The sequence below is a fragment of the Falco biarmicus genome, chromosome 10, assembly GCF_023638135.1.
Source record: "Falco biarmicus isolate bFalBia1 chromosome 10, bFalBia1.pri, whole genome shotgun sequence".
NCBI lineage: Eukaryota > Metazoa > Chordata > Aves > Falconiformes > Falconidae > Falco > Falco biarmicus.
In genome coordinates this window covers 20788220-20810527 of record NC_079297.1, presented here as the reverse complement: position 1 = coordinate 20810527, position 22308 = coordinate 20788220, and the positions used below count along the sequence as shown (strand labels likewise).

The 22308-nt window shown below is 44.2% G+C and overlaps 1 protein-coding gene and 2 long non-coding RNA genes across 3 annotated transcripts; 2 read left to right on the top strand and 1 right to left on the bottom strand.

Moving 5' to 3' along the window:
- Positions 1-220: 220 nt before the first annotated feature.
- Positions 221-6558, top strand: LOC130156504 (uncharacterized). The gene is made up of 3 exons (XR_008824444.1): positions 221-310; positions 5339-5388; positions 6473-6558. It is a non-coding gene; the product is annotated as an uncharacterized LOC130156504 (long non-coding RNA).
- A 635-nt stretch (positions 6559-7193) lies between these two features.
- Positions 7194-10309, bottom strand: FGF4 (fibroblast growth factor 4). The gene is made up of 3 exons (XM_056355062.1): positions 9952-10309; positions 9071-9174; positions 7194-7397 (listed from the first exon to the last, which is right to left on the bottom strand). Exons 1-3 carry the CDS (start codon positions 10253-10255, stop codon positions 7221-7223), a joined length of 585 nt encoding a protein of 194 aa, XP_056211037.1. The 5' UTR covers positions 10256-10309; the 3' UTR covers positions 7194-7220.
- A 195-nt stretch (positions 10310-10504) lies between these two features.
- LOC130156502 (uncharacterized) lies at positions 10505-21616 on the top strand. Its single transcript, XR_008824443.1, has 3 exons — positions 10505-16335; positions 17747-17808; positions 18434-21616. It is a non-coding gene; the product is annotated as an uncharacterized LOC130156502 (long non-coding RNA).
- Positions 21617-22308: the final 692 nt, after the last annotated feature.

Here is a 22308-nt window from a genome sequence, read left to right as displayed (position 1 = left end):
GGCCGCTCCCGGAGCACACACTGCGGGGGAGCCGAGGTCATCGCACCCCAGTAACCTCCTGGCTGCAACGCTCGTGCCCAGGGACATCAGCCTGCTTATCTCAAACCTCGTGTAAAGGCGAGGCACCAAGGAAAAGACACTTTGGCTCCAGAGTGAGACCATAAGGATGAGATAGCAACCTAACTGCCTGGGTTAATGTGTAACTCCTCACGGACAAGCTCCTGCTTGCAGTAGCATCAGGGTTTCTCGGAGCAGGATTCAGCATGGAAGGTGAGCGCCGGGGAGCTGTACCATGCCCTTTACCCACCAGGTAATACAGAGCCACTCGGCTGGTTGCCATTAGCTGGGAGGGGGAACAGAGGGGTGCCAAGACCTAGCAGAGCAGTGGCCCTTACCCCAGATGGTGCCCAGTGGAGGAGCAGAGGGTCTCCCGGGTCCCTCCTGGCTGGGGGCTGCCCTGCTGCAGGGCTGGGAGAGGGCTTGCAGAGGCTGTGATGGTGTTGGGTTTCAGTGTTGATGGTGGGCATGGGGAGGCACTGGAGCAACCTTGGCTGGGTGATGAAGGAGCCCCATGGAGGCCATCCATCCCCCTGTGCTGCTCAGGCATGAGCTGCTGCCAGCCAGCCTGGGGCAATCCCCACCCTGGGCAGGGATCAGAGCGGGAACCCACTTATCACCTGGCCAGGCAAAAGAGCCTATAAAAGGGGTTTATCCAACAAAAGCTCCAAAAGGTCCCTTATGGGTGAGCTCTCAAGCCATCAGTCGGAGGCACACGGCTGGACATTTCTTCTAAACTTCTTTAACAAGCTCCCTAGAAGGCTGGGGTCTTTCCCACCTCTAATGGATGCTCGTCCTGCAGGTGGTACTGCCTTTCTTCTCACAAACACCCTTAACCTCAATGACATTAAGCAGCTGTATTGGCCCCAACCAGCATTACAAACACTTTTCTTGAAGGCACTGGAAGCAAGCAGATGTAGCTGCGGAGATAATGAAAAAGTATGTAAATAGTAGCTCCCCAGAAACCACAGAGTTTTACCAAGTGGCTTTGACACTTGCCAAACACCTTTAAGCTGATAAAGATCTGATTTGTACTTCAGAGGTAACCTGATTAGCAACCAATTTGAATCTGGAATATGTTAATTGGTACAAACATCACTAAATCACTTTCTTTAACCTATATGAAGTAGTGTGAATGAACGATAGTGAAGGTCAACACCTCCTGGGGAGTCATAGAGAATGAGTACTTCTGTATCTATCCACAATAAAATAGTATGATTAGTAATAAAATGTAATTGCATGTAGACACACAGAATGACACTAGGAGATACCCAAGGTCAATCCAGCACTCGAATTTGAGAAAAAACTTAATTAAACCTGCCCAAACACTAAAAACTGGTCATGCGCCACCTTTTTTTGTGAGGAGTCCTGCCCCATTCAGCGCCCAGTACAGATGGTGTTCACTAACCAAGCATCCATTCCTAGCTTTAACCTGGTCAGCCTCAAGCTGCACATCTTGCTGCTCCCACGCTCTTGCAAACTCAGTACCTGCATGTCTCACAAATTTTAATATATTAATAGATTTATTCTGAACAGTGTTTGAGGACAGCTTGGAAACAGGGAGCTAAAGCACAGAGATATTGGTGTCAAAAAGGTGCAGTAATGTAAACTGCCCAGGCTGAAACCTTCCTGGCATGGTATTTCCTAGTGCTTGTCATTACCCATCATTTAGATCCACAATGCAGCTGCAGCTGAGTTGTTTCAGGTGCTCACCATCTTTGCCACATGTCATGGTGTCACGCCGGGCATTCAGAAAGGAAGGGCTGGACCACTTGTTGCACCACGCTGCCAGCATCACAGGTTACCTGGTGACAGAGGTGACGCTGACATCTGATTCTCCATCTGCTGCACTGAACTGTTCTTTCCTCAAAGCCCTTGCATTTGCTATTTAATTTCTGCCTCTGTAACAAAGCATTTAGGGAACCTAATAACAACTGTTTTCATGTTATTTACTTGCTTTACTCCCAGCACACGACCGTTCAGGTTGCAGGTCCATCAGCAGCAGGAGAGCTTGCAAAGAGATGGTTCTCAAAATTCTGTTTGTCTTTAGCACAGACAAAGCATATGTTCTAATATCATGCTCAAAAGGCACTGCTTGAGAAATATCTTTGAGAAATGTCAGATCTTTTTTCCTTTTTGACATGCTTGCAAAAAGGAAAAAAACAATCATACTCAGCTTTCAGGAACATTTGTTTGAATTTTATATATTATTAGACTATAAATTGTCTTGAAAATTAAAAAACTATCAACTTTTTCTATAGACAGTGCTAACTAGCTTCTTTTTAATGTACAATGAAACTTACAATATAAGAAATTGTCACTGGTTTATGTTAAGTAATTGTCTGCCTTAAGTGACTGGCCACAGACATGTCTTGCCATGATATTAAGTTGATTTTTAAAAGAAATTAATTTTTAGGACAAACACTTCAGGGTAATATTTCTTGTTTGATGTCTGTAAATCACGGCCAGTGCACAGGAAAATGAAGTCGTGCTATGCCTCCCTTTTGCATGTTTGATTCCCTGAAAGCAGCTAGACATTATGATTTTGCACTACTCCATCCATGCTTAGATATTTGGTAGAACTGGGGTGGTTTTATTTTGGTTTGGTTTTTTTAGCTTCAGACTGGATTTTCTACATTAAAAATCTATTCTCATCTGTGCTTGGCAAGCAACAATACTTTGTGTCATATAAAGGGAGCTGCAGTGTTTCGGGGAATTCCTTTTAACTTTCTGGCTGAAGGGCTTGCTAGCCTTTATCAAAAGACTCCTCATCCCTTAACAGACTCTCTTTAATTGGCCACTTGCGTGGTCAGTTAACATACTGCGGTGGAAACCAAGTGGCAAAGTGTGAACAACCAAATCTGGCACTATAAACTCAGTGACTGCTCTGAAACCTGTGGCTATTTATATACAAGGCAGTGTTTTGTCATGCTGATTTTTATGAGCACAGATTAGATACAGACAACTTGGTAGATGTCACAGATGAGTCAGAAAATGTTAAGCATGGACCATGCAACTCTGCAAATGAGTGATCAGGCTTGGAGCCTTATCTCTGTCCTTCCCCGGCAAGCAGGGGCATGGCACAGGGCCAGGCTGGCACTGCTCCTCTGCTGGTTATCCCACAGGAAAGGCTGGACCATCACTGGATGGAGGAAAACATGCCTGGCTTACAGGAGCTGTCAATCCATCCTCAGGAATGGGGTCTGGTTGTCCTGCACAACGGAATGTTTGGCAGAGGATGGCAGGAGCCTTGGGCATGGCTGGAGCACAGCAATGCTCCCAGTCATCTCAGAAATGTCGCACCATGCGATGTATCAGAGCCTTTTTGCGGGGGGTTAAATTTATTTTCACCTTTAATACATTTCTTTACCTCCAAAGGCAATGTGAGGAAAGCTGGCTTAGCAATGAAGCAAAAAATGGGTGATGCCAGAGGAGGACCGTTTCTCTGGAGTTCTCTGTGACATCTCAAGCTGCTCCATCTGTGTTGGCAACAGGCCCTTACAGTTCTGTGTGGGCAGGACCACATGTGCAGCACCGGTTCTTTAGGTGCTATGAACCTGCAAAGCTACTACTCAGAAATCTCACCTGCCTAAGAGCCAAGCCTTAGGATTTATCTCCAATCTTAAAATTGCAATTGGATGTCTCCCCCATGCTGAAACAAATTTTTATCCCTGGACATAATCTTTTGTTATAATTTTGGAATATCTGGCAGTAATAATTTACTTTTGTTCTTTTTTTCAAGCATTGTAAACAAAAAAGTTAATTATGAAAAATTATTATATATGTCTGCATGCCTATTTATTCTGGCTCTATTCATAGCAGCATTAAACATGCTGCAGCTATACTTGTCCAGTTAAAAAAAAAAAACACCTGTGCTACATATTTATAGACTCTATACAACTTTAGAGGGAAATTGTTCTTACTCAGAGTGAGGGCACTGGACATTCCCAGCTCAACTATCACCTTTGCCTCTCTAAGAACAGGAAAAAGAGCATCACTCAGTGGAAAATGAAGTAGAGAAGTCTGTGTCTTGGGGTCTGGGTTTCTGTTTTGTATGGCACTTACTCAGCTGTCAAGGCGTGTAAGATCAAACTTGAAAACTGTCATTCCCGTTATGTGTCCTTCCCTAATCCTAGGAAGGGGGTAAAACTGAAAGTACAGGGATTTGACATAGCATGTGCATGTATGTACAAGTGCGCATGCGTGAGTATTTATAAATAAAAGTTGTGAGAAAAAATCTTGCCATAAGGTGTGCTACAAAGCACTTCATATTACTATACACTGCTTGCACGAGTATAATCACTTACTGTAAAAGGAGACAGTATCTCAAATCAAACAGGCAATCCTACAGTCTCTTGCCTTGGTGGAGTCCTGCTTCACAGAGAGAGCTCACAGCACTCATTAAAGCCAAGCAAAAGGCAATCAGGTTTCATTCCTAACAATGACATCCAGCAACATAAACTCCAAAGCTGGTTTGTGCCTCTGCTCATTAATATTGGAGCTAATATTAAAAAGCCACCGTTGCTAATAACCACGCAAATAATATGTTACTAGCACGTGGCAGATGCAGGCGTGCGTATCTGTTACCAAGCTCATGAAGCTGGGCTTTCCTGGATAATTTCGACTTTGGCAGAGGGAACTTTAGCTGAGTAAGAAATCCAGGCTGTCATTCATGAAGTAGCTGGCATAGGTGCAAAGACTCCCCAGTCTTTGGGAAAGTGAAATATCATTTTTCTTTGCCTTCCGTTGCAGGATGCATTCCCTTCTGAAGAGTTAAAATCAATACCAGGGTGCCATACGTTGTAAACGTTTATCATTTATTATGTGTTTAAATGTGCACAGCACATACACCACAGTCTTGAACAGCACCTGTATAAAACTACAGACAGATTCTGGTGAATGGTGAAAGCTCATACCATGTAACATTGTTATCAAGGTTTTACCACAATATTTCAAAGTTACAACAACTACCTCTGAACATATCTTGTGTGAGGCTGTCAGTTGCGGATCTAGTGGAGTGAAAAGTGGCAAACAAGAACCATTCCCAGAGAGAAGCTTTGCAATCTGATTTTGCTATCTGAAATCTAGAACAAAATCATCGGTTGTCAGAGGTAGCGGTGATAATTACACGATGATTACTCACATATAGAAAACATAGAAAGTACAGAAATCCCCCGAATTACAGGAAAAAAAAAATTAAAAATCCTTAGGCATGACATTTCCTAGGTGTTGTCTCTTGATTTGACTTCCTTTTTCTGAATTGTTATTTTTGCTTTGACAGCAGCTGCCTTAAGATCTGGTCCTGGTCTGCTCTGGTCTTACTGAACTTTGGTGAGTAGGTTTTGCCTTCAAGGTCATGTGTAAATAGAGGATACAGGCAAGTCTGTATACTGTTACAAAGGAACAAAGGCTTTTGTGTAGGAATGTAAAGAGGAAAAAAACCTGAACTCAGATTTGCATGTAGTCAGAAATAACTGGTTTAGATTGGAAGATGATCTGTAAACATCCTCTAAGTCATCAAACATTGTGGTTAGTCCTGGTTCCCACTTAACATACTGATGCCCCAAAGACGATGTATCTTTTAAAGAAAAGAAAAAAAAAAAGACAAATGGATCCTTTTAGTGATTCCCCCATAATCAAACCTGTCTTTTCCTTCATCACTTTAGAGACATGAGTTACACTTGCAAAATATATAAAGAAAAATATAGGGTTACTTGATGACGATATAGTACTGCAGCCTGACAGCTGTCTGCAAATATTTTCACCATGATTATCCTTACTAAAAGTAAACCACTGGGTAAAGATAGCTCAAACGTGACAAGGCTCAAATAGGATGCAACCAACTCTATCCTGAATACTTTTGGCTACATATGGAAAAAAAGAGATTTGGGATTACGATTGTTCCCCCAGGCCCTCCTCCAGAACTGTAAGACCAAGCAGAAAAGCATGTACCTTCCTTCCATGCAGATTTTGTTAGGAGACTGGCTTTGAGAGTTAGTGAGGTAGAAATTAAGCGACTTTGTCAGGGAATGAGACAGAAAAAAGCAGCATATTTCTCCTTCCAAGTACTGCACCAAAAATAATAAATAGTACAAAACAACCTCAATTCCTAGTAATCAATCTAAATTCTCTCTGTGGAGCTTGTGTTTTCTATGAACCAGCAAATGCTTTCACCTTTTAAAAACTTATGAGTATTATAGAGTTTCACAAATTTTGAAAAACTAATGTAGTCTCCAAATGTGAGAGGGAATTTGATTTGAATAAGGTATAATTGGTTCCCGGTTGTGTGTTTCACAGTGCGCTCGCTGGGGGAGGGACAGACATATTTTTTTTAGCCTAATGCCAAGCAATCACATCAAATGTAAGCTTCCATGAAGTGCCACAAAAGATCATATGCTCTGATTTATCTAAACAGAAAGAACCAACCCAAATCCTGCTGAGTTTATGTAGGTGTTTCAGCCTCTCTACCGCCCGGCAGCTCTGAGAAGACGGACTGCAGGAAAGTTCAAAGTTCAGCACTGGCAGATCTAAAAACAGATTTGTGGGGTAGCTCTTCAGCACTGTGCTTTCTGTACCGAGGTAAACCGATACTGTTCCAATTAAATAGCAACGCCGCACAAAGGAGGTCAGGCATTGTGTGTGGCTCCGTGCTGGCATCCCACCCAGGCACCTCCACCACCGCTCCTTCTTGGAGGCCAAGAGCTTCTTCGGGAGTCACGGGGGGGTTGTAAAACACACAGAGGAGAACAGAGCCACCATAACAAACAAACAAATGTGTACAACAATAGACACCTTACAACACACAAACAGTGCAAAACATTGTAATAGAGGAATTGGATTTCATGAGGTTTAGGACACGGAGTAGCAGCACACCTGTGATAACTTAGAAATGAATTAAATAAACCAGAAAGCAGAAGTCTTCTACTGTTGCACCACAAAATGAAATACCTTGGCTTGGAGGTTTGTTTTGTTTTCAGAAATTAAAAAAAAAAATCGGAACTATAAATAAATTTTGTGGCAATATATACAGATTTAAATAATTAACTTAAATATCTTACACCTACTCTTGCATAAAACTCTCCAGTAAAAGTGCACCACGTTTCTTTTCCCCAAATGTGTTCTGCGTCTTCCCCTGTGCTGAGGTAGGTCTGAAGGGAGATGTCTCAGATTCTAGGAAGAAAATGTGTCACTGTCATTGTGGGAGATACTTTATTGCCTTTCTTTGTTCTTCCATTTTTGCTCAGGGCTATGTACATCCCGGGATAAATCCTGGATTCGTAAGCATTGTAGTTGTTTGGCAGGAGAATCTCTTTGAATTTGCACTCGTCATTGAAATGGGTCTGAAATGAAAAGGAAAGAATGAGAGGGAAGGAATTTTAAACATCAGGTGTGGAAATATTCTTGCTACCAGGTGTAGAAGGTGTGTGCAGGGAAATGTGCAGCTGACCCCCCTCACCCCCCTTGGTAATCTTTTGAAGTGGTTGCCCAAAGGAAGCTTCAAACAGGACTCGGGAGTCAGAGGATCGTTACGGATGCTGTGCCCAGGCCAGGCACCTGAAGGTGGGAAGGACACCCATAGCTATGTCTGTACTCTTGAGGAAGAGGGGCATGTTTTAACAGGGCTGCAGTGGGGTAAGGCCCAAGCCCAGTTCTGCCGCCCTGCTCACCTGATCACTCAGTGGTTGTCCCACCAGCGGCAAATTACCTGAGAGGCTTTAGAAAAATCTGAACGCTAGCACTTCCTCCTGTTGCTTGAGGAGAAAGAGGCGTTTTAAAGACACTCAGCATGGACAGCATTTTGTGTTGCTTTAGTTTTAAAATCTAAGGAAGGGTTTGGATAACTCATGTTAATGGCTCAGGGAAGCAGAGCTGACAAAAAGCACCCTTCCAGCAAAGAGGTTTCATTTGCAAGTCAGTACAAAGAAGGACAGGTGTCACAAGTGTGTTATCTGGCAAGTGACAATTGAACTCATCTCTTGGTATCAGGCAAAAGCCTAGGGTTTTGTAAGAAAGGTTGAACACTGCACTGGGAAGTACTTTAACCAGGACACTAAAGCAGCAGTCTTCCTAAGAAATGATGCAAAGGGAACTCTGCACTTTGGTGACTGATTCTGCCTGGCTTTTATATAAGTCAAAATCCTCTGTAACAGGACTGATGCCGCAGAAAATAATTCTGGTTGCTTCATGTCTTCATGTGAAAGTGCCCTAGCTAACTTTGACATAGTTTGGCTCTTCCACAGTCCAAGTTTCTTCAAAGCATAATTGAGAAACATATAATAGAAAAGGCATGGGTAAGGAAGGAGACCCAGGAAGATGGGTTTGAAATGATGCTGATCACAGTAACTTATATGGAACTGAACTCAAAAGCAGGACAGCTCAACACAGGCAAAGACATGCACTGCTATTGTCCACCTCAAGTATATTTTGTAAGATGCCTCTATCTTTCCTTCAAGATAAAAAAAGATCTGTATTGTCTCCGAATAGATCTGCTGCCTTATAAATGGAAGCCCAGACCCTGAGGATGCTGCAAGAGCATTAACAGAGTGATCAATAGGTATGTGACAGCCACTGATCATCACATCATAAAGGGTCATTTGTGGGGGCCTGACTGATCACAAGTTCAAGTGCCCTCTGAGAGATGGAGTGCACCTGCTTAAGGCTGTTTGTACTTAAACATAAGGAAGATAGGGACTGAGGCTAGCTTGAGGTCTTGCCACGTGAATGACTACCCTTTTGGTCTATACGGTAGGCAAGATGGGTAGCCATGGTTGGGTGATGATAGTTTTTATGGGGGAACCAAGGAAGTGTAATGCAAAAGAGTTGGTTTCACATCAAAATCTCAGTAAGCAGCACACCTGGGCATCTTCTGTTAGCAAGGAAGCAAGGGCTGCTCTGTGTTGCCTGACCCAGGAGGGGCAAAGATAGGGCTCTGGCCAGCTTTTAGCACCATGCACACCTCTCACCCCAGCTAACCATGGTCCCCTCCCCAGGCACACACTCAGTGGCTACTTACAGATCCATAGAGTTTGCCTTTGCTATTCATGGCCACGAAGAGTCCACTTCTAACACCAAATATGCTCACCACTCCTCTTTCCACGGGGGAGATTTCCAGCAGACCTACAGAGGAGACACAGGAGTCAGGGGGACAAAGGGCTGTGTCCTGAAGAAGCGTGTGATGCCAGTGCTGCCCTCACCCAGAGGGTCCCATCCCCAGCACGGTGTGGATCCCCATGCCCCAGCACCGCCGTGGGTGGCTGCAGAACCCCAGCCTCATGCTCCGTGTGCTCCCCCATGCCCCATGCTGGGACCTCTCTTCTTTTAGCCAAGTGTCTATTTTTACTTTGCCCCCAGGCATCCTCCTGTGTAGACAAGGTTAAAATAAGCCAGTGTGTGCTTGGGCAAATGAAACATTTGTCATCATGCAGCTTATATCCCCCCTCTCGGATCTTATTGTTTCAGTTGGATATCAGAGTCCCGGGGCCATGGGGTTAAGTCCCCAGCAGATGCTTTTCAAGTCTGGGGGAGAGCTTGGGCTCTCCCCGGCCCCTGCTCAAGAATGGGCGCCCACGGGACTGCGGACCATCCAGATGTGGAGGCAACCCCGACAGTTGATGCCTGCCGGCGGCATGAGCAGCGCCGCCGAGCCCCGCCGGAGCGCCCGAGGAGCTCCGCCGCCGCCGCGCTACCCCCCGGCGCCCACCGCCCTCGGGGCAGCCGGGACGGGCAGCGGCGCGGCGCCGTGGGCGGGCGGACTTTTTAGGGGAGCCGTGCACCCACCCTCCTTTGGGCACACGCCGCCTTCTGGGGGCAGGTGAGCCGCTCCGCGCCCGCGGAACCACGGTTCCGCAGGCGCGGAGCGGCTCACCTGCCCCGCCGCGGGGGTCGCGGGCTTACTGTATCGATTCTCGCTGTGGATCCCGTCGATGCGGCCGTCGGGCAGGACCTGGATGTGGAAACCGATGCCCACGTTGCAGTAGAGGCGCCGCAGCCGCTTGATGCCCAGGAGGTAGTCGCCGTCGCGGGCGGCGTCGCGGCGCTCGGCCGGGAGGCGAGCGACGGAGCGGGCGAAGAGAGCCGCGTCCCAGCGGCGCTGGCGGGGCCCGGCGGGGAGGCGACCCGGGGGGGGGCGGCCGCGCACCGCCCCCGGCCACAGCAGCCCCAGCAGCAGCGCCGGCAGCAGCGCCGCGGGGAGAGGCATCCCGGCTCAGGGGCGCCTAGCCACGGGCCGGCGGCCGCTCGCTCCGAAAATACGCTCGCCCCCCAGCTCCCACTTTATAACGAGGTCAAAGGGGGGGAGAAAAAAAAAAAAAAAGAACCAACAGAAAACAGAACAGAAAAAAAACAAAAACAAAACCCAAAATCAAAACAACAAAAAGAAAAAACCAAACCAAAAAGCCAAGCGGGGGGTGGGGGGGAGGAGGGAGGGAGCCCCGCGCTCAGTCCTCCGAGGATCTGCAGTTTCCCTGGGCTGGCTGCATGGAGAGGAAATCCCGGGAGCAAGGGCTTCTGAACTTGATCTCAACTCCAGGAGTCTTGTCTGAAGTGCTGATCTTCTATAGCTGCTCAGCCATAGCGCTTTAGCCCTCGCCACGATATTTATATATCCATGTGCGTTGGTACCTATTACATCACCACCTACTGCTGTCTGCTGCAGCCCTCCGGTTTAGCTGAAAGTCAAATTATCACCCCTAGATGCTTAACAACTCCAGAGCGTCTTGAAGGGAAAGCGTGAGCAGCTCTGGTGCTAAACAAGAGGGACAGCACAAACTTTTAAAAAGAAAAGGTCATATTTTGCATTCATCAACAGCAGCTTCCTTCTCTCTTTCTTCTCTTTCCTCTTCTTTCTTTCTTTCTTTTCTTTCTTTCCTTCTTTCTTTTTTCTTTCCTTCCTTCCCTCTTTCCTTCTCTCTCTCCCCCTCCTTTCTTTTTTCTCTTTCTTTCTCTTTTCTTTCTCTTTTTCTCCTTTAAGTGCTTACAAATGCTAATGCAGGACACAAAAATCAAAGAATGCCCAGCACACTTTCCCCCCAACACAATGTATGACTTTATGGAAATCTGTGGAATTTCAGCTTTTGCTGTATCCAAGCGACATGGTTTACAGTTTGCTGGATGCAGAAAAATTCCCTTCATTAAAAGCCAAAACAGTTGTTGCATGGGAGGTTTAAGAAATGAAAAATGAAAGAACATGAAAAAAAAATTAACAAAGGAAAGGGCCAAGGCTTTAATAAAGAGGGAAACATTTAAAGAGGCAGCATGTGCTCAAAAGTGGTAATAAAGTTTTTGATTCTAAATATCCCTTTAAGAAATCAGAAAGCACAGTGTTGCTCTGGAGTACAAGACATGTGGAGCTCCCTCTTGGTCACTGTACTGAGAGGGGCTGTAGTGACACGAGTTTATTCCTGAGCTTTAGAGGCCGCCCATTCATTGCAAGTGTTGCTGTGCTTTTTAACGGTATGATTATTTTCTAATCTTTACTACATGTGCACTTAGATGTTGCTGTTGTGTCTTAATGGTGCAGCTGTTCATAGGTAATTATTTCATTTAGTTGAAGTTCATGAAAATGAAGCTGAGTATTTAGAAGTAGCTGAAGTTTTGACCCCATCTGTCTAGAACAACTTTGTTTAGAACAAATCCCATATGTTTTGTCACCTCCCTTAGCGTAAGCCTCAGCCTTCAACAGGTTTTCAGAAAGAACAGGTGAGGAGATATTAGGACAATTTTGGAAGGTCCTGAATTAATACAAAAGTCTGTGTGTGTGTGTGGGAAGTGGTTTGTGACTCAAGTCCTTTATAGCCTGAAGACAGTTTAGCCTTTCACGCCAGTAAAGCTCTCCTGCTGTTCCAGCAAAGGATGAGAGAGAAAAGAGAATTGCCCCAAGCCAGATGACAGCTCACCTAGGTGTGAAAATCTCTGACCTTCGCTAAACCTAAGCAAACTTAGATGATGTGCTTTTATTTCTTCTTGTGAGGTGCATCTACACAGTGCGTGTGTCTCTCCTACCACACCTCTTAGGATGGAAAAGAAACTGCTGCTGCTTTGTGGGTGATTGTGATCTGGGGCTACAAAGGTAAAAGGCTCCTAGGTGTAGCTTTGTCTCAATGTCAGACAATTTCTCTGTGTGTGTTTAAAGACAGCAGAATTTAGATTTTTCTCTGTGGACATTTACAGGCTGGTAAATCCATTGAGGTCAAATGCACAGACATTTACTACATTTCTGTTTGCATCGGGTCCATCCAGACCCCTCTTACACCTGACAATCCCAGTAGATCTGTTCTGGATGAAAGGGCTGTGCATCAAGCAAAGGCCACCTGCTCGCAGGTTTGGAAACTGCCCTGCTCTGCAGGGGCTGTGCTGCACACCTCGTCCTTCCCCAGGGTCCTCGGATCCCACCTCACTTGCAAATCTGAATTATTTGCTGTTAGCAAAAAGCGGTGGATTAATTTGGGATTAAGTTTATTTAACCTCTGAAGGATCAGGCTAAGAGTGGTACTTCTGCCAACATACCTACCCAGCATCTTCCCTCCTGCAGCGGGAGCGTAGTCCAATGCCCGCAGCTGGGTCAGGGCCAGGTCTGCTCAGCCTTACTGCCACTGACAGCTATTGTCTCTGACCCAAAAAAGCACGAACTCGGAGGCCCTAGTCCTGTGAATGTGGAAGCGTGTTAAAACTTCCATCTAGGGATGTGCACTGGAGGCCCAGCGAGCTGTGGTACCTTCATCTCTTTGGGATGTACAGAAATGGGTCCTAAAATGCCCTGTTAGGCTTAGAGTCCATATGCTTGCAAGATCAGGTCCTAAATGATTACACAGCACGTCCAGAACATCAAATTATGTTGTCACATTATCACTGCTTAATAAGAGATGCTTCTGCAAGTTCAGTCTTAAACTTGTTACAGAATTAAATGGCACTTTTTCTTTCCATAAGGACTTCAAATGAACCTTTCTGAGAGGAAGAGCAACAAGTTTCCAGCTAGGATTGAAACCACAAAGTTTGGTTGTGCTTTCAAATTTTATATGTACATGTGTGTGTGAACTTGTGTCCAGTCTACCTATGACACACTAGTCCTGATGCTTCAAAGCTTTCTGATCCCCCAGTTGTTTGTACCTGTGAATAACCCATAGGGATGAAGACAATGCAGAACTGCAGCATTTTCAGTTCACACCAGGTGTAAATGACATGTGGAAGCTGCTGACTTTCAGGGTCTTTATGTTGCAACAGACAGCCTGCTGGAAATTATTGTCACAGGAAACCGTTAAAGCAACATATTCCCTATGGAAGCCAATGAAACCTTCAGCCAGGCTCTCCAGGGCAGAGCCAGGAACTGACCCTCCAACATGCCATCAACTTTCACGCAGTGAAGGGGAGCTGGGTGTCTCCAGATCATCCCATAATTAATTCTTTTGAATCTTCCAGATCATGCCATGCTCTGCTGTTGTGTGCCCCCTACGCTTGGTGTAACACACTCCTTCACAGCAATAATTTAAATACTAAAACAGGTAAAATGTCTTCATCTTTGTATCGGCTTTGTTCTCTAAGAAGTGTATGTGGATATCACAGTTCAGACACCTCTGGTTTCCAAATTCCTCTAGGCTTAAACTATATATAAAAAGAAAGGATTCACAGAATTTGGGTCCACACCCTGGTTCAAGTCTCATATCATGAATTCTGAAAGATAAAGGGAAAAGAAGAAGGAATCTGGAATATCTGTACAATCTTTACAGAAATTATGCTGCAATTGCACTGGCGTGGCAGTCATCGGAACTTGGCTCTGTGTCTGTATCTCTAAAGGGGTCTAGGTCCTCAATTTAAGAATCAATTTACATATTTATTAACTCCAGTAAATAGATGTAAATGACCCTGAAAGATGTTGCTCATGAGCTTTTCTGCTGAAGGCAAATATTGTGCTGAGACCCTTTGATCTGGAAGGATGGGGAGTGGACTAGAGGGGGCATGGAGAAGTATATTGTTGGGAAAAAATCCCTTTCACCATGTTTGCGTGCTATGAAGACATGGTAAAAGAGCAAGCCTGTATGCCAGCTCCCCTTCTGCGTACGCCCCCTTTAATTATGATTATTTTGGAAGACAACTACCCAGCGATCTGCAGAAGGGACTCGCCTGAGAAAGCTTTCTCACGTTCACGTCTGGCTGCCTCTCTGTGTGAGCAGAAGCAGTGGTCCCGGGAGAGGAGGCAGGCTGGAATGCAGCACGGGGCTGGGGGCCCAAGCCCCGAATGGCTGGGGTCGCTGGGAGACCTTCGCCATCCAGGCCTCTGTTGCCTGCATAACACACATACCCACACACAAGCTAGTGAGTCATATGCGCTTTTTTTTTTCCCCTCTCCATTTGCAGCTGGTCTATTTGATCTCTGTGTGCCTGGGTTGTTTGCTGTTGTGAGCGTCTTGCCATGATCAAAACCTTATTATCCTGAGTGATGTTGTAGCGTTATATATTGGAAAAGGGCAGTGGAGTATAGCAGCAGGCAGCTACAATGCTGGGCAGATAACAAAGGCACCAATAACCTCTCTCTGGTGTATTTGGATTGATTCAGTAAGGGGACTGAACATCACTTTGCCTGTGATGAGTATGGACTTTTTCAACAGCTACTCCCTCTGCTGCTGGTGAGCTTGTGCAGTTGTGCATCTCCGTGTATCTCCGTATAAAGCAGAGATCACAGAGGACATGACTGCATCCATCTGTGTGACTCTTTTAGGTCTTCAGCAGCTTACATGTCACAGTTCACACTTCCAGCTTGTGACTGGGCTGCTCATACACACCCGCTGCTGCAGGGATGGCACCAAGGAGCTCCAGCTGGAAGATCAAGCCACAGACATTTGACTTTCTGTGAACGACGTTCAGTGTCTTAGCAGCTTCTTTCCTCAGCATCTGTACTTGGTTTGTTTGCTTTATTGCTTTTGAGCTGTCAGTTTGCTGTTCCGGCAACATCAGCTCCAAGGTGTGAGGTGTTGGTGTGGTGATAGCGACCCTCTGGGAGACCCAAGGCCATCAGCCAGGCAGCCTGATGCGGTCACAGAAAGCCATTTCCCTGTCCTGCTGATCCTTGTACTGACTGATGTACAAGCAGCTCTCAGGTGAAGAAACACATCTGGACAATCTGTTATACACTCTGCTTATCACTCTGTTTCTGCAGGCTGCAGCTTTGCCCCATGCTTTGCTTTCCACTATGCATTCCCCACAGCAATAATTCCCAACCCCACTGTCACTACTGCTCCATATTTACAGCAGTTTCCTTTGCTCTGCTGGCTTTTGCTCTGTTAGCAGCTCTTCTTGCTGCACATGCTTCCTGTTGTCCACTACCCTCTCCCTTCTTCTGTAGCTGCTCTGCTCTCTTCTCCACTCTCACGACAAAATGTCAGGCTAATATAAATGAATGCCCTTCATGGAAGTTACATTCTTCGCAAAGGATGACTAAACAACACCCAGACCTTAACTGCAGGGCTGAAAGTTGCATCATACCTGGTGGATCTTCTGCAGTCACCTTTATGGTGCTGCTGCTTACTTGAATAAGTGAACTAAGTAAGTAAAAAAGTAAGTAAAGTAGAGTGAACTAAGGCTAGCAGAAAATGAGCTTTGGGGAGTGATATCATGAGGACCAGCAAAGGAAGGAATTCTTAGCAGCCTTCAGTGGGATTTCTCTTTGCTGTTGTGATTTACTGTCAGCTCCCGAAGCCTGAGATGCTTTTCTCTGGAGTGGTGGGATGAGCGGAGAACATGGAGGATCTGAGGACTCCTCAGGAGTATCACTGGAGTTTGTATTATTGAAGAGCAGGACTCAGTGGGATGGGACAATGGAAACATCCTGGGAAGTCATCAGTCAAGCCAGATAATTTTTAAGAGCAATAATGTCACAGGGTGTTGCAATAGTCTCACAGCCCTCACCCTCATGAAGTTTGAAAGGAGTTTGGAAGGGAAGTCTGCTAAGAACCTAGACGGAGACATACGTTCAGAGGGCTTCGGTTATTAATGCAGGTCTTTTTCAGAAAACTTACTCATTTCCCAGCCAGGCTCAATCTTACACTGAAACTCACATGCTTATACTTTCATATTCACTGCTGACATTTCTGCATATGCTATTTTGCTCTTCCTTGTCCTGTATGCTTTTTACCTATTGAAATTATAAACAGTTTAAAACTAAAAATATACAATTTTTTCCTTTTGTCAGATTATGGCACACATACTTTTGCTGATACATTACTTGACGCGCTGCCAAAAAAAACTGGTAAAAGGAAACATAATAGAAAATGAGTTTTGAGAATCAGGGTAAGTGTTTGTTAAGCTTATTTTTATTATTATTATTGTGGGAAATAGTAGCTTAAGTTAACTTTTTGTGTGAGAATGTTTTAGCTGACTTTGAATGTAGCATAATTGGTTTGCATGAGTCTGTTCAACATGTGGCCTCTCTTGCATGAATCATTTTTTACCAGTGGCTAATGTGAAGAAAACTGGCTGTTGTAAGCAAATGACGTGTATTGCTGAATTTTAAAACTTCCCAGCAAAGCACCACTTAAAATCTGTCAGAACATATATGGACATAGCTGTACAATTCATAACCTCTCTGAGCATGTAGGAGACTAGCTTTTCCAGTTGACCTTTAGTGTCACAACTGTGAAACAAATGGATGTCTCTTTTCCTTATTTACTCTTGGACTTTTTGCGGTGTTCATCACTGCAAGTTCTGAGCCCTCTCAGAAGGCAGTGGCTGTATCCTCAGAATACCTCCATGAGCTGGGTGTTGCTGTCCTCCTTCCCAGCCCATTGCTTGCTGTTGGCAGTGAAGGGCAGCTCTGCTGCCATCAGATGTGATGTTTTCATGTATGTCTGGGGCGGCAAGGGGGGAATCAAGAGCAGAGACGTGAAAGATCTGTGTGATCCGTCGGGGTTGGAGAACCACTGTGGCAGAGATTCTCAAAGCCTGGTCTAGGCAAAGTGCTTTCCCAACGTGGCACAGCGTGCAGAGAATGTACGATGTTGACTTTGATCCCCAAGGACAGGACAGCTGCTTGGGTTCAGCAGGACCGTGGCACTCACCTACACCAAGAGGCACAGATGAGCTCCTTTGATTTTTGGGCAAGCTCTGCACCTTACAGGTTGCATGAGGTAGGGGCCGGAACACAAACATCCTGAAACCCCTCCAAATACTCTTCTTTCCTAATAACCACCAGCAGTACTGGCAATGGTGAAAGATTTATCTTGCACTCTGGCACACAAAAAGTCCTGAAAGCAGTTATAAACCCACAGTTTAACAGACAGCTCGCTCACAGAAGTACTCAGTTCCATGCTACATTGCTCCTGATGAAGTCAGCCAGAAAGAACTGGGTTTTTGAAAAGCCAGGTGAATTTTGGAAAAGTGAAATGCAAGCCATGAAGTATACACAGGTAACAGCTCCCGAGCTTCAAGACCAACCAGCATGGAGGTTACTCATCAGATCCTGTGTTGCTTGGAGTTAATGACAGCAGTTATATATTAGGTAAAATGTAATTTCTTACCCTTCAAGGCATATGGAAACAAAAGATAAGAAGCCAGATATATAACAAAGAAACACATTGCAAAGTCTGTAGAACAGGTTATCTGTCAACAGATGCATCGGTTATCTGTCATCAGACATGTCTAGAAGATTTATCTTAGGTTTTAGCATATCGTTATTCACTGTCTTTATGTTGTTTAATAACAGGCCTTATGGATTACAATGGGAGCCAGTTCTCACTCCAGGTTTGGATCACTTGGATGATATAAGTAAGTTTTGGATGAATGATCCTTGCCCAGAAAAATTCCCTCGATGCCAAGAAACCTGCAGAGATGGCATACTGTGTTGCTCTATTTTTGACTTAATTTTTTGGTTCCTCTCGTCATTCAAGGCCCAGAGCAACTTCATTCTAGTCAGGCATTGTTGTATTACCTGAATTTCCCTTCCATCTTTCTCACTTCACTAATAGTGCTGCAAAAGCTACAGTAAGATCAGCATTACAGGAACTAATACATGCAGGTTAAAAAACAAGCAAAAGAAAAAGGGAGAGACCACTCCTCTCCTTTGGGATGATTCCTGGTACTGTTCTAAGAGAACCTTTCTTGCAGGATCTATTTTTGTTCCTGCAGATGAAAGAAGGAACAGGACTGGACTCAAGTCCCTCTGTTCAAGGAAGCCACACAGACTCCTTAGCTCTCGGCAAAGAGTATTCAGTTTATGATTTTTCTTCCTTTCAAAATATGTTTATATTTGCACCAAGAGAATGTACAGTTTTCATACTGCTAATGTGCTCTGCAGGAAGAGAGGAAGAGATCGTCAGGAAAATAGCTTAGATACTTACCTTACTTAGGACTGCTTTTTTTTTTTTTTTTTTTTTTTTTTTTTTTTTTTAAGATGTGGAACGAGTTAAATGCAAACTTGAAATGACCACTTTAAAGATTGTCTTGAGAAGAAAAGAGTCTTAAACCAGGCAGACAACAGAATGAAGACTTTGGAATTCTTACTAGTTTCCCAGGACTAACCCATGATTCCCTCCATTAGTGGATTGGAAGCTACCTGGAAATAAGCTAAGTCTCCTTCCTGAATATGTATGTCCTGCAAATGTTGAATGTAATAGTGCGGTCATCTAAAACCTGTTAGCTGTCCCATGCAAGCAGAACATGTCCCACAGCTCCAACATTTTTACGTTGCTACCACTCAACTGGAATAATGGGTAAACTATTGCATGAAAGACACTGACTAAATTCTATTCTCACTCATTTCCATGTAATTTCCCAAGATAATGGAATAAAACAAAAGAAGTGGAGCCTATAGAAAATCTGATCCCTACCAGAGACACTGTTTTCATGTTCAGAGCACAGCCATTTGGAATGATTATTTTTATATGAATCTCCATGTACATTATTATTGATATTAATGGGAATAAAGAATGTACACACAAGCTGTTAGAATCAGGACAGTGGGATGGGAGCGATACATAACAAAGAGAAAATTCTCTGCCCAGGGAATTCAGACAGTGCTGTGCAGTCACTGCTATGCTATTTGCCACATGCTATATACAGTCACAAAATATTCCACCCTGTCAGAGACATGGCCAGAAAAAGCCTTGTGAACCCCAAAGTCTTACGGTCTTATAATAACCACTGAAGCACACCCTCCACCACAAAAGGAACACAGCAGAGCTCCTGCTGACCTGCACAGGACAAGCTGTATGCAATTTATTCTACTATGTAAAGAACCAGGCAAAATCAGAGAGGTTGGTGTCAGTACATCCATGGCCATTTAGCATTTCTCTGGAACTGGGGCAGGGAAACATTTTTGGCTACCTTAATGAAACTTCATAATGCTGGAATGCAGTATTAAAAAAATGCCTGGAGTTTTCAGAATATCCATTTATTTCAGTGGATAAAAACTAAATTTGGGCACCACTTTTTGGGTGAAAAAGGATTCCATCACAAAAAAACTAACAACCTTTCAAAAATTAATGTCTTCTCCCCCCTCTTCCCACTTCTTAATTTGTAAATTTATATTCCTGAGAGTTGTTGGACCAGCGTACTAGGAGGCTACTCATCACTTGAAGTTCAAATGCAGGATCTCGGAGAAACAAAAGGCACGGGAGTCTTTATGAATACTTCTTGGAAGATGGAACATAGTGATGATACAAGTCCTTACTGTAAAATGCCATTCCTATTGTCTACAACACTGTACATATTATTGTCATTCCTATTACTATTTTTCTGAAAGAAATCAGTCTAAGACTTCAGTTACAATCCAACAACAAATGGGATAAAACAGCAAACGCAATGATCTGCTGACTGATTTGTCTTCCAAAACCCTCAGGAGCTACCAGTTCTCAATAATGTGTCTACATGCTTTAATTACAAATTACCACAATCACGTTATTTTCATTTAGTCTTTATTGTCCAACATCAGCGTAGCAACCTGGATGAACAGTACTTATCTGCTTGTGTATTGGTTTTAAGAAGAGGATGGGTCAGGTCACACGTCTTGTTCCATGCAAGAGGAGTGGCTGCAGAAGGAGGGGAGCTGAAGTTGATCAAGACATCATGCCAGGACCCCCAGGAACTAAAGCACTGTGCCAGACCAGGGCCACCTTTGGAAGGATTGGACCAATCCTGAAGATCCTGTCAGCTGATGGAGCCCAGGGAAGATGAGTGTTTGTTGGTACTGACTCTACCTTACACTAAGAGGGTAAGATGGAAAGCCTGGCTCGGTAGACTTTTTTGTACAGTGCTGGACTGTGGCTCCAGTAAAAATACCACCAATTTGGGACTGGAAGGTATTGGAGGGAGTAGAGAGCCAAGGAGACCTCAAAGCTACCCTGTTTGTTTGTCTAGAAGTCCTCACTGAACTGCTGCCAAAATGATTTAATAAGCATGTTATTTTTGGTGGTAGTGACAGTTTTCACCATCAGTATTTGAAGAGGCAAGCAGTATCGTTCATAACAAACATATTGCAGTTTGGTGATGTGTTACACCTGCAGCCAGACCTCCTCTTTCTTGTCCTCTAAAACTCCCCTGGTCTTTCTCACACTGGCTGGGGCCACTTCTAGGGAGCTGGGAGGACAAAGCAGAGGAGGAAGAAGAATCGTGCAGGCAAGCATTGTTCTACATTAGATTTTTACAGAATTTAGAAAGTTCCTCCCCTCCTCTCATCACCACAGTAGTTTGTTTAAATTGCAGCGGGAAAATTATGGAGTGTAGATAAAAAAGCTACCCCAAAACTCCCTCCTGTAGCAGACCTGGTGCAAGTGCAATCATAATTCAGAATCAAAAGAACAAACCTTGCACACTGTTGTTGTTTATTATGAGCAGCAAATTGCCATTATTTTTTACTGAGCCTGAGGGGTGGTTTGAAACCCATTCTCATGCTTCATGGTGTTTTCAACTCAACATGAACACAGGCTGCAGAGTTAGCTCCCAAATACATTGGATCACAATTTGATGATATTGGTGAAGTGGTTTTGGAAACCTCTTTTGGGGCTGCAGCAGTTTGTACCCAACACCCTGCTGTGCTACTACTGCTCTTTCAGAAGCTTCAGCACTTCCAACCCCATGGCCATACTCATTTATGACAAAGTTCCATAGCACTATATATTATTTAAGCTTCTGTGATGATTAGGGAAAAAGGAGAGACATTCCATCAGCTGCAGAGGGGAACATACAGAAATGCCTTTGCTTGTGGACTAACCCTCTGCTGCTGGAGGAGCTGTGATACCCAAGCAGAGAGCTTACAAGAAATCAGCAAGATATGTTTAAACAGCAATTTGGAATCACCAAATACTAGCCAAATATATCTCGCTGTTGTTATAGTATAAGTATAATTACTGCTATTATTAGTAGTAGCAATAGTTTATTACTGGTTATTATTAGTCATAATTTTTACTGTGGTACCACTTAGGAATTCCCTTAGACCAGAGTGCCATTGCAGTATGTGCTGTAGCACTGTTACCATGACAATTTTTCTCTGTTTGCCAGTGTGTTTTGGCTAGAGAGCCAGCTGTTGACTAGCTGTACTCCAAGTTGCCGAGCAATAAATCCCAAACCAAATTCACAACCAGATTTCTGCTCCAAGTCTCATTCTTGTAACTTGCCACATAGGCTCTGCGACTCCACCTGACTGCATCAAGTCACTCTGCACTAATGCTACTCTTTCACTGAAACAAGTGGCACCTAAGTCAAATTTTTGAAAATATACATTGCATACCCATTTGTGTAGGTAAGCACAGGAGATACTGCTGGCAAGATTGACAGTACAGAAAGTATTTGTGAAAGCCTCTGGGGAAACAAGGGAAGATGAGAATGATTTCTTTGTAATAAAAGAGAAAAAGGTTGTAGAAGCACATTATATTAAGAAAAAGGCATTTAACTAAACAGGTTGAGACAAACTCTGTGGAACATCAGTGATTTCTTATAGATGAGGAGATTTCCCTTATAGATGAGGAGAGAACCACAAACTATTGGCCTGGCTTTCAGCTTGGCATTGAATGTACTAACATTAATTCTTCCAAGACAATATAGTCATTTGACTTTATTTTTTCCTTCTTATAGGAATGTGAAATTGGTCATCACGCTTAGAGAATGAATTTCACTGTGGTGTTTACTCACAAGTGATCCCCTCCTTAAAATTTTCACAGCCTTCTAGACAGAGGTACATAAAAAAAAAAGTGCATTAGAGGTGTGTGGGGAGTCCTCATGTGTTCACAAAGCCTCCAGTGATTTAGCTGCCCCAGGACCACGGGTGTGATA